This window comes from Balaenoptera musculus, chromosome 6 (assembly GCF_009873245.2).
Source record: "Balaenoptera musculus isolate JJ_BM4_2016_0621 chromosome 6, mBalMus1.pri.v3, whole genome shotgun sequence".
NCBI lineage: Eukaryota > Metazoa > Chordata > Mammalia > Artiodactyla > Balaenopteridae > Balaenoptera > Balaenoptera musculus.
In genome coordinates, this window is record NC_045790.1 from 116489771 (window position 1) to 116501312 (window position 11542).

Sequence of the window (11542 nt, forward strand, 5' to 3'; positions counted from 1 at the left end):
TATGATCACTTGTCTAACCTTTCCTACTGCCACCTCCTGGTCCAAGTCACTCCTGTTCTTCTTGACTGGATTGTTGCGGTAACCTTCTAACTGGTCTGCTTCTGCCCTTGCCTCTTTCAGTCTACCTTCAACACAACAGCCAGAATGATCATGTTAAAAATCAAACCAGTAAAATTATTAAACCTCTAGCTAGCCTGATCACGAAAAATAGATGAAAATAACCAATATAAGGAACAAAAGAGGGAATGTCACTGTAGATCCTGCTGACGTTAAATGGATAACAAGGAAATTTTATAAACAACTTTATGTCAATAACTTCAGTAACTTAAATGAAATGGAAAAATTCCTTGACACAAACTATGAGGCTCATTCAAAAATAGGTAACCTGAAAAAAAAAAGGAAATAGATAACCTTAGTAATACTGTATATATTAAATAAATTAAATTCATAGTTAAAAATCTTCCAACAAAGAAAATGGTGGGCCAAATTTGTTTCACTGATGAAGTCAACCAAACGTTTAAGGAGGAAATAATTCTATATAAAGTCCTCTAGACAGTAGAAAAAGAGAAGGTATTTCCCAATTTCTTTTACGAGGCCAGCATTACTCTGATACCAAAACTAGACAGAGACATTACAAGCAAAAAAATTACAGACCAACATTCCTCATGAATACAAACAATAAAATTTTCAACACAACTTTAGCAAACTGAACATGGTGATTAAAGTAGGGTTTATCCCAGGAATGAAAAATGCCAGGTGGGTTCAAGTTTAAAAATCAATCAATATAATGTAGTATATCAAGGAGGAAAAACTATATGATTATCTCAATGGTTGCAGAAAAAGCTTTGACAAAATTCAACATCCATTTATGATACATAAATTCTATATAAACTAGAAATTAAAGCAAACTTCCTCAATCTGATCAAGGATATCTATGATAAACCTACAGCTAATGACATGCTTAACAAAGAAAGCCTGGCTCCTTTCCCCCTAAGATCAGTAACAAGGCAAGGATGTCTCCTGTCACCATTTTTGTTCAATATCATACTTGAGGTTCTAGCCATTGTAACAAGTCAAGAAAAAGAAATGAGGTGTACCAATTAGAAAGAAAGAAATAAAATTGTCTCTATTCATGAGTGACATGATTATCTATACAGAAAATCTTAAAGAATCAAATAAAAAGTTAATAAAACCAAAGCATCTACAAGCCTAGGAATACCAAGGATTGCTGGGAACCACCAGAAGCTAGGAAGAGACAAGAAGCGTTCTTCATTAGAGCCTTTCAAGGGATCACAGCCTTGTCGATACCTTGATTTTGAGCTTCTGGCCTCCAGAACTGAGACAATATATTTCTGTTGTTTAAAGCTGCAAGAAGAAGTTACTAAAACTAATACCTGAGTATAGCAAGGTCAGTATATGAAAAGCAAATGTATTTCTATAGATTAGCAATTAACAATTGAAATTGAAAAAGTTCCATTAAAATTGCACCAAAAACATCAAATAACTGGCTAACTCTAAAAATATATATGCTAGAGTGTCTGCTGCAAATTTCAGAATATTGACCAAAGGAATCTTTAATAACTAAACCAAGCAGTATATCATGTTCATGCATTGGAAGACTCAATATTGTTAGTTCTCCTCATATTGATCAGTAGAATCAGTGTTACGCCAATCAAAATCCCAACAGGCTTTCTGGGTTGAAATTTATAAACTGATTCTAAAATATACGTAGAAAAGCACACAAACTTGAGTAACAAAAACAATTTTGCAAAAAGAATAAAGTATTTTAGCCATTTGAAAAATGACAATATTTAAGTACTGATGAGAATGCAGAAAACTCGAATTCTCGTGTTCCTAGTGTGGATACAGTGGTACAGCCGCTTTGGAAAACAGTTTCACTGTTCTTTATCGTGTGGCCCAAGCATCCCACTCCTAAGGGAGATGACATGAAAGTATACTCGCACAGAAAAACCTATATGCTAAAGTCTGTGGCTTTATTCATAATCGCGCCAAACGGTAAACAACTCAACCATCAGCCAAATGGTGACGGATAATCAAACTGTGGTGTGTCTGTGCAGTGAGACGGTTCTCACTCAGCAGCAGAGAAACAGGCCGCCCGTATGCTTGACGTGGGTGGGGCTCAGATGCATCGCGCTGGGTGAAAAGTCAGACTCGGCAGCATGTTGTGTGAAGCCATTTGTATGACATTCTGAGAAGCTGAAACAGTTGAGACAGAAAACACATCGTTGATGCCAGGGCCCTGGGAGAGGGCGAAGGGGTGGACCACAAAGGGTACGGAGGGAGCTTGGCAGGGGTGCCGTGCTCCTGCCTGGATTGTGATGGTGGATCCATGGTCATATGCATTTACCAAAGTTCACAGAGTGGGAGAAGTAACAAGGTGAATGTTTATGTACGTAAATCACACTTTAATAAACATGATGTTTAAAAAGAGATGGATCAGAGTACTTTATTCCTCTGCTTGGCCCCTCTGCTGCTTCCTGTCTCAGCGGCCCCCACCTGCATGTCCTCTCCCTCTGCTCCAGCCTCGCCCTCCTGGCTCCCTGGCCCCCTTCAGGGTCCCGTGAGCCCTTTCCCGACCGTTCTGTCCAAACTGCAGCCCTCCTCATAGTTCCTGTCCCTCCCCTCTTGGGTTTTCCTGTATCCAACGTACTGGACTTCTAACTTACTGCTGCTTCATTGTAGATTAAAATCATGTAACTCCACAAGGGCAGTTTCTTTTGATCTTGTTCCATCACCTAGAACAACACCTGGTGTTCGGTGGGCGCTCAGTAACTTTTATGGAATGATTGATGAATGGCTGGAATACCGCGGTGTCCCTTCCGAATCCCATTGCCACCCACGCCTACACGCCCTCGCACCCTCGCCACTGGGCGGCTCAGCTCCCACACCTCTTTAGACAGGTTCTGGCGGGAGCTCTCTGACCAGCCTCCAAGGCAGTGTTTCTCCCCCCTGCACCTTTCCTCCAGCATGGGGTCTCTCCCCGCCCACCCCAGCTCTGCCTGTTCCCCCAAGGGGGCTGTGGGATGGCTCCTAACATCTCTCCTCCCTTCCCACCCTTATCCTGCCCCAGCTGGCACAAAGCAGCATCAGTGTGACGCAGAGTTGAGGAAGGAGATTTCCTCTGTGTGGGCCAATCTGCCCCAGAAGACCCTGGATTTACTGGTGCCACCCCATAAACGTAAGTAGGGTGAGAAACTCCCCCTACCCACCCCTCTTCTGTCGCACCCAGAGGCAGAGCAGGGAGTCCTGGGTGAGGGCAGTTGTTGAGTCACCTTGGAGAGGAGGGCTCACGTCCTTGATAGCCCAGAGCACTAGTCTCCAAGGTGGGAGCCAGGGACTGTGGGAGGAGATGTCTGGGCCGTATTCCGTTGGGCAGAGTCACCCACACTCCTAGTGTGGGGAATTCCCTTCAGAAAATCCAGAGAAAAGGTAGGGAGACGCCTACAGTTGGAGCTGGCAGAAGGATGAGGTGTCTGGGGTTAGACTGAGCTGTGCTGTGTTGGGTGGAGCACAGCGGGGCCTGGGGGAGAGTCAGTGCAGCTCCAGACGGGCCAAGCCCCACGGTCCCGCCCGCGGGTCCAGGAGTCCTCGTGGTGGGCGCTGGCTCCTCACCCCAGCCCACCCCACATGTCCCCTTTCTCTTGTGTTCCCTCCCTTGCCTGCCGTGCTCTCCAGCCGATGAGATGACAGTGGGGAAAGTGTACGCAGCTCTGATGATATTCGACTTCTACAAACAGAACAAAACCACCAGAGACCAGATTCACCAAGCTCCTGGAGGCCTGTCCCAGGTACCAGGTTCCAGGAGTTCCAGGAAGTAACCCCGAGACTCTGCCACCTTCTGTCGTTTGGTAGCAGAGGGGACCCAGCCCCTTCTTGAAGAAAGTGCAGCGGGAAAAGGAAGATGAGAGTTTCTTGCGGCCGCCTCTCTGGCCCACAGAGTCAGAAACCCCATATAGCCTGTGCTTCCGTTAGCGGGAGGTGCACACAGGCGGGGCCCAAAGAGGTTCAGACCAACTGCGCAGGGTCATGATGTGTCCCACTCATGCCTCTGGCTGGGATAGTTTGGAGGACTTTCTTCCAGAGGTCATCCTTCAAAGATGACGACTTCACCACACAGCCAAAACCTTTGGTGACCGTGTGTAGACTGTCATCTATAAAGTTGTCCTGTGTCCAGCACTCAGGACATTCACCCCCAGGGTGCGAAGTGTCTGGTGCCCACACCCCAGCCCTGAAATCTCCTCGAATTCTGCTCTACCTGGGACTCTGGCAGCCTCTACTGGTCAATCCAAGTTGATGACGAGATGAAATCTTTTTGCCATTTGTAATCAGATCCAGTGCCCAAATTGTGTAGGAAGGGAAACTGAGGCTCCAGGAAATGAAATGACTGTCCTGAAGTCACTTACAGGCCAGATTGGGAATGGGCTTCTGATGGGCGAAGGACAGGCCCAGGGATCCCCATCCTGCCCTGGGGGTTCCGGATAGGTGGCCGAGCACCTCGGTGCCTGGGGTCCATGGGGCATCCCCGGCCTCAGAGACCCTCCTCCTGGCGCCCCTTCTGCAGATGGGCCCCGTGTCCCTGTTCCACCCTCTGAAGGCCACGCTGGAGCAGACGCAGCCGGCCGTGCTCCGCGGAGCCCGGGTTTTCCTTCGGCAGAAGAGCTCGGCCTCCCTCAGCAATGGCGGGGCAGTGTGAGTACCACCGGGCAGGGCGTGGGACCTTGGCGGGAGGAGGGCAGGGGTCCCCCTGGAGCTCCCGGTGGGCAGTGCTCCAGGACAGGAAGCCCTCGTGTCTCACCGCCACCCAGCCACACCCACCTCCACCCAGATGCTTCGCGGCGGGTCCAGCTGGTCCAGTCTGCCGCCGGAGCTGGTTCTGTGGTGCATCTGAGGCTGATTCCTGTAACAGTAGACAGGTGCTCTGACGGCACTGGGGTCACCTGATTTAGACAGTCTGTTATTCCAGCCCACGCCTCCCACTGTGGGAGCCTGTTTCTCTCTCCGGTGAGGGCTCCCCTCTGCTTCCTCGCTGGCCTTCGGTGCCTGCAGACCATTAAGAAGGTATCTGTTTCCACCTCAGCTTCTCACCGCTTTTTGTTAATGGCCTGTTAGTGTTCTCATCTTCCTTTAAGACACTTTCCCTCTCAGATCTCCATTTTGATATTGATGTCTGTTTTGTAGACAAATTGGCAAGGTCTTTCCATATCACGTAACTCTTGGTAACGACCCCAAAACCAAGTGATCCAGAATAGCAATCACTGTGGCACTCTGAGGGGTGGTAGCTGGTGCCAGGCTGAGCTGCACTGGAGGGCAGGACCCTCTCAGCCACCGCCCCCAGTGCCCCACATCTGCTAACATCCCGTTGGCCAAAGCAACTCATTGGTTGAGCCCAAAGCAGGAATGTGCGCTCTGTCTCACCGGCAGGGGCTGAGGGTGGGCCTCACGCCCACTTGCCATCCTGGAGAACCACAAGGCCAGGCAGCAAGCATGGCTAGGGCTCCTGGTTTGTTCCTCTTCTGTGCATGTTTTGGACACTCTTTTTGAAGCCTGATTTCGGGTCATGGGCTGTGAATCAGGTAGCTTTTGCTGAGTAACAAACTGCCATACTTAGGGAGCCAGCCCTAAGTGCTTTGGCAGTGCTTTGGGCCTGGGCCCCGGCCAGCTCCGGTGGGGCCGGTGGGCCCAGGACAGCATATTGTCACCTCCTGTGTCTGGGCTCATCAGTGTGGAGAGGCCGGAGAACAGCCCGAGGGGAAGGCCAGGGTGCAGGCGTTCAGGCCTCTCCTTGTGCCCCATTGGCCAAAGCAAGTCACCTCCCTAGCCCGAGCTCATGGGACAGGGGTTGACACTGCGGCGGCACAAGTCCAGAGGTGGAGAGGCCACAGGACACTGGGAGAATCTAAGCCACAACTGGTAACGCTCCCGTGCGAAAACCGCACTCTTGAGTGCGTGCAGGCCTCCCGGCCCCTGGGAGCCCCCGTGTTCCCACACTCTCCTTTCTCCATGCTGGCTACGATCCCATTTGTGCATTTAAAGTTAAACAGTGGATTCTGAGTGTCCATGTGTGTGTCGGAGGGGATGGGGTGGGGGGGTGTCTTTGTGGACTGATCTGAGCTGGGCTTTCGGTTCCGGAAAATGAACGCCACTTATTTCCGTGGTTATAATCTCTACACAAATCAGTTACCACCCCTTTTTATTGCATGTGAGAGAGGGCCCAATCTACCAGGGCCAGGCAGTGGGGGCATTTACTGAGCCTTCTGATGGCTGGTGTAAGTGCCCACCCGGCCTCCGCATGGTGTGACCTCAGAGGTGACCAGGCCTTGGGGCCAGCGTCCATCCTCCTGGCCATGCTTCCTCTCAGGGTCAGCCTTTCCTGAGGCTAGAGCAGCTCCAGACAGCACAGTGCAGGGGAGACGCTTGCAACTTGAGAAGATGAAGGATGTTCTCAGAAAGCCCAGTGCTGGTGGGTCTGGTCATCAGTGTGGCCAGCTTAGGCCATCAGGCTTCACCTCTGAGCTCAGAGTGTGATTGTTGCCACTCAACCTGGGTGACAGGGAATGTATGTGATACCTCATTGTACAGGAGAACGAGCAGAAACCCAGGCAGATGCTGGGCTGTTTTGGTGCCACTTGGGAGACACGATAAGAAAGACAGACACTGACAGGGAGAGGGCAGGCGGTTAGGTTGCGTGTGGTGGGGAAGGCCTCCAAAAGTGGTCTCACCAAAGGGGACACTTGTGCCTAGACCTCAGGGCAGGAAGGCCTCGGTGGCTGGGGTCAGGGGAGTCGCGAGGAGCCGTGGGCCATCAGGGCTGACTGAGCGGCAGCGCAGGCTGGATGCCTCGACCGTGTGCGTGTGTGTGGCCTCGTCCCACCACACGTGTGAGCCCCTGTCTAGGCCAGATGTCCTCAGACTAGGGTCCCCTCTCTGCCCATCAACTCTGAGCGCACATGACCATTGCTGTCCCTGCACTGGAGGGTGGCCACACTCAAGGGGCCTCCTTCCTCTGGGCTCCTTCTAGCCCAGAACAGGGTCAGGGTGGAGGTTTCTGGCAGGTGGGAGCCAGGTTCTGTGGCCCATGGACCTCCAGGCCCACAGGACAATCCTCTCTCCTCCACAGACATACCCAAGAGGGTGGCATCAAGGAGTCGGTCTCCTGGGGCACTCAGAGGACCCAGGAGGTGCCCTGCGAGGTGAGGACACCCCTGGAGCGTGGCCACTCCACGGAGATCCCGGTGGTGCAGACAGGAAAACCGGTGAGGGCTCCCAGGGCTGGGGGGCCGAGTTAGGGGTCGGGTGAGAGTGGGAGGGTGAGGGTGAGAGCAGGATGGGGGGGAGGCTGGGATGGGGGAGAAGGTGAGAGTGGGATGGGGGTGGGTGTGACTGGGGGGCTGCTGTCCCCCCAGGCTGTGGATGTCCAGATGCAGAGCATGGCCCTGAGAGGCCCTGACGCGGAGCCCCAACCCGGGCTGGAGAGCCAGGGCCGAGCTGCCTCCATGCCCCGCCTGGCAGCGGAGACTCAGGTGGGTGATCTGGGAGGGTTGGGGTCATGGGAGGGGGGTTGGGGGTGAGGAGACTTGGCATGGAGGAGCTTGTGTCCCACACGCGGGCTTTGCTGGGGTGGAACCTCCCTGAAGGCACTGTAGCCTGGGCACCACCAGCCCTGTTTGGAACCCTCAGAACACGATGCTGGCCTCGAGAGGTGTGGCCAGGCCAGCAAGCGTCCCCGCTGCCCACTGTGCTCAGCCGCCCGTCGGGGCACCAGGGCCTCCACCCCACGGCCCCGTGTCACCGACCCAGCCCTTCCCTGTCTCTGGGACACGCCTCTCCCACTCCAGCTCTTCACTCCCCCAGAAATCACACACAGGGCCTCCTCAAGCCACCCTTTTCCCTCATGTCCTCTCGGAGGCCCTGGGGGTGACCCTGTTCTCTCTGGACACTGGAGGTTCTTTCTCTGGGACTCACTTGACCACCTGGCAGGAAGCCCCTGGCCAAGGGGCTGCGGCACTGTTTCCCGGGCTGAGCCCTTGGGTTCAGCATTCCTCTTCCAACCCCTCACTCCCTTGTCTCTGCCCACTGCGCCTGGTGCCCTCCTGGCCTGGCCACCTCCCTTTGGCGCCATGCTGGCGCCTCTTCTCCCTCCTTGATGCTTGAGCCCGAGCAGTGGCTCTGGGTGAGCCCATTTCCATGGGTTGTGCTTTCAGCCCTGGGGGAGCAGCCTCACGGTGCTGGATGGACGGAAGGGCTGGCACAGTGGTCTCACCGTGGCCACCGAGGCAGCTGTGGGCCCCACCCGGGATCCTTCCAGCCAGGCCCATAGCCTCCCTCTTCCTGGCACCCTCCCTGTCCTGTAGGGACGCTGAGGCCAAGAGGCCTCCTGGGCCCCGCCCGGCCTGGGAGAGACAGGCACACAAACAGCATCTTGTGCAAAGAGTGCTTCTGAAGAAGCGGTGGGTCTCGCGTGGGCAAGAGCAGTCCAGGGAGAGGGAAGGGCTTGGTGGTCCCGGAACCCCAGCCCCTCAGTGGGCCTCCCCAGGGACCCTGCCAGACGGCAGGCCAGGCCCTCCGTGGCGCCATGCTCCCCCCCTACCCCCAGCCCCCTGGGGCACAGCCTGCCTTGTCTGGGGAGATGCCCCAACTTCAGGGATAGAGTCCCAGGCCCATTCCTCCCGATGGGACGTGTCCTGTGGTCTGCCCAGCCCCCGTGTCATGGCGGCTTCCCCGCCGCCCTGGGCCTCCCTGGACCCCACTCTCAGGCCGTGCGCCCACCCGTGTCCCCGCCCGCAGCCGACCCCAGACGCCAGCCCCATGAAGCGCTCCATCTCCACTCTGGCGCCCCAGCGCCCCCCTGTGGCTCGTCTCTGCAACACCGCCCTGGACCGCGCTCCGGCCAGCCAGGCCGCCCCCCACCATCACCACCGCTGCCATCGCCGCAGGGACAGGAAGCCGAGGTCCCTGGAGAAGGGGCCCAGCCTGTCCGCAGACACAGATGGCGGTGCGTGCGAGGGGTCTCTCGAGGGGCGGTGGCTCGAGTTGGGGGTTCAAGAGCACACGGGAACCCTCTTCCTTTCTGCACCCCACAACCCCACAGCCAGCCCTGAGCCCGAGACCAGGCAGGAGCGCCCCCCAGCTCTTCCCTGGGGGGCCAGGCCGGGGTGGGGTCTGTCTCGCCGCCGGCGTGGCTGTGCTGACTTCTCTTCTCCCCCCGCCAGCACCCAACAGCGCCGCGGGGCCGGGGCCGGGGCCGCCCCCGGGGGAGGGGCCCGCAGGCTGCCGGCGGGAGCGCAGGCAGGAGCGGGGCCGGTCGCAGGAGCGGAGGCAGCCCTCCTCCTCCTCCTCGGAGAAGCAGCGCTTCTACTCCTGCGACCGCTTCGGGGGCCGTGAGCCGCCCCAGCCCCAGCCCCCCCTCAGCAGTCACCCCGCGTCGCCAACCGCTGGGCAGGAGCCAGGACCCCCGAGACAGGTACGTGGGCCTCAGGACCCTGCCTCGTCCCCGCTCCCTGGGGTCCGGGAGGGAGCCCCTTCCCGGCCTGGTTCCTAGGCCCAAGCCGGCGCTCCTCGCTTCCCGGCCCCGTCCGTCCCGCCGGGCGGAGCCCTGGCCCTCCCGCTGTCCAGTCCCTTCTTTGCTTTCCTTCTGACTGAGGTGGGCTGGGCTGTGGTCTCCTGTTCCCTGGCCCTGTGCCTATCCCTTTCTGTCACCACCATCCCCAGACCGCCATCCCACCCTCCTGGGGCCGCCCTGGGTCCATCCCAGCTGCCCCCCCCCCCGCCCCCCGCCGTGGCTCTCCCCTGTGCTGTGCTCTGTTCGCTCTGTCCTTTGATTGGGGTTTGCCGTGTTCCCGTTTCCTGCAGGGTAGTGGTTCAGTGAACGGGAGCCCCCTGCTGCCAACATCTGGTGCTAGCACCCCTGGCCGCGGCGGGCGGAGGCAGCTGCCCCAGACCCCGCTGACCCCCCGTCCCAGCATCACCTATAAGACGGCCAACTCCTCGCCCGTCCACTTTGCTGGGGCTCAGACCAGCGTCCCTGCCTTCTCCCCCGGCCGGCTTAGCCGTGGCCTTTCAGAACACAACGCCCTGCTCCAGAGAGACCCCCTCAGCCAGCCCCTGGCCCCCAGCTCTCGGATCGGCTCCGACCCGTACCTGGGGCAGCGTCTGGACAGCGCGCCTGCTGCCCGCACGCAGCCTGAGGACACGCTCACCTTCGAGGAGGCCGTGGCCACCAACTCGGGCCGCTCCTCCCGGACTTCCTACGTGTCCTCCCTGACCTCCCAGTCCCACCCCCTCCGCCGGGTGCCCAACGGCTACCACTGCACTCTGGGGCTCAGCTCCGGCGGAGGCGGCCGGGGGCGGCACAGCTACCACCACCCCGACCAAGACCACTGGTGCTAGCCGCACCGCGACCGGCGGGCGCGTCCCAGGTGATGAGTTCTATCATCCGCGCTGGGCTCCGGGGCGCTCGGGCGCTGAGGCGGGGGCAGCGGCCCTGGGAGGAGAGCCTCGGCCCTGTGTCTCCTGCTTCACGCTGGGTGGAGCGGTTTGTAGAGGGATGTGGCTCCCTCTGTACCCCTCCCGCGCTGCCTCCCTGGGTGTCACAGCTCAGAGCCTCCACAGGACGCGGCTGCGTGTGCTGAGCGGGACTGGGTGAAGGCCCCAGCGTCCGGGCTGTGTGCTGGGAACGTTTTGCAGGAGGTCTGCATCTTGTGCAGATCGTCCTTTATCCAAACGTGTGGTGCAGAGGAGCAGGCGAGACCTCAGGACAGAGTCGATGGTGAACCGAGCAGATCTCGTCAGCCTCCTCACACCAACGGTCCGGTGGCGCCCTTCGTACCTAAAATGGGAAATAGGCACTAGAAACGCACGCAGATGCTCTGTCCTCTCCCAGACACAGTCAGCCCTGACAGGGACCAAATCTGGACCACGTTCTTGCTGTTGGTTTTGATTTTTAGTCACGACACCCTTCACTCGTTTGTTGACTCTATATACTTGATCAAAAAATAAAAATAAAAAACCAGAATAACGGGGAAGGGAATGTTAACATGACTGTAACACCTCAAACCTATAGGAGGATCTCAGCGTTTCAGGATGTGCGTTGTTGACTTGCTCGAGGAGATGCTCTGTGTCCAGTCCAGGCGGCCAACCAGACCCCCCCCCGCCCCGGCTCCCGCTGTTCTCGACCAAGTGCCTGACCTCCTAGCGCCTCGCGCAGGCTCCCGGGGGCGGGACGGGAGGCCTGTGTGAACTGCGAGTGGGCTTTGTGGAGACTATTCCAAACAGCAACTGAGTAGAAAGCGGATGTAATGGAGAACATGCAAAAAACATCCAGTAGGTCCGTCGTAGTTGGAATGAAGCGGCCGTTTGCCCCTTTTCCTCGAACCAGTAGAGGCTGCAGGGCATGTGTAGCATGGCCCGCGTGGGCCGGTCAGTCTTTCTACACCCGATTCTCAGGGACAGGGTGCCTGACAGGCAGGGCGCAATCTCTGTAGTTGTGCAAATTTCTTTTCACAGAAGACTCATCGGGGAGAGG

The 11542-nt window shown here is 56.7% G+C and overlaps 1 protein-coding gene across 2 annotated transcripts in view; it reads left to right on the forward strand.

The window, feature by feature from the left end:
• CACNA1B (calcium voltage-gated channel subunit alpha1 B) overlaps positions 1-11542 on the forward strand; it is a 184987-nt gene extending 173445 nt beyond the window's left edge. Inside the window, exons 39-46 of one of the 2 annotated variants that reach the window (XM_036855907.1) lie at positions 3092-3199; positions 3697-3809; positions 4583-4710; positions 7139-7274; positions 7425-7541; positions 8806-9013; positions 9231-9481; positions 9871-11542. In XM_036855907.1, the coding sequence (XP_036711802.1) occupies positions 3092-3199; positions 3697-3809; positions 4583-4710; positions 7139-7274; positions 7425-7541; positions 8806-9013; positions 9231-9481; positions 9871-10407 (1598 nt within the window). In that variant the 3' untranslated portion in view covers positions 10408-11542. The remainder of the gene's footprint in view (positions 1-3091; positions 3200-3696; positions 3810-4582; positions 4711-7138; positions 7275-7424; positions 7542-8805; positions 9014-9230; positions 9482-9870) is intronic. The other variant, XM_036855905.1, reaches the window with a different exon arrangement.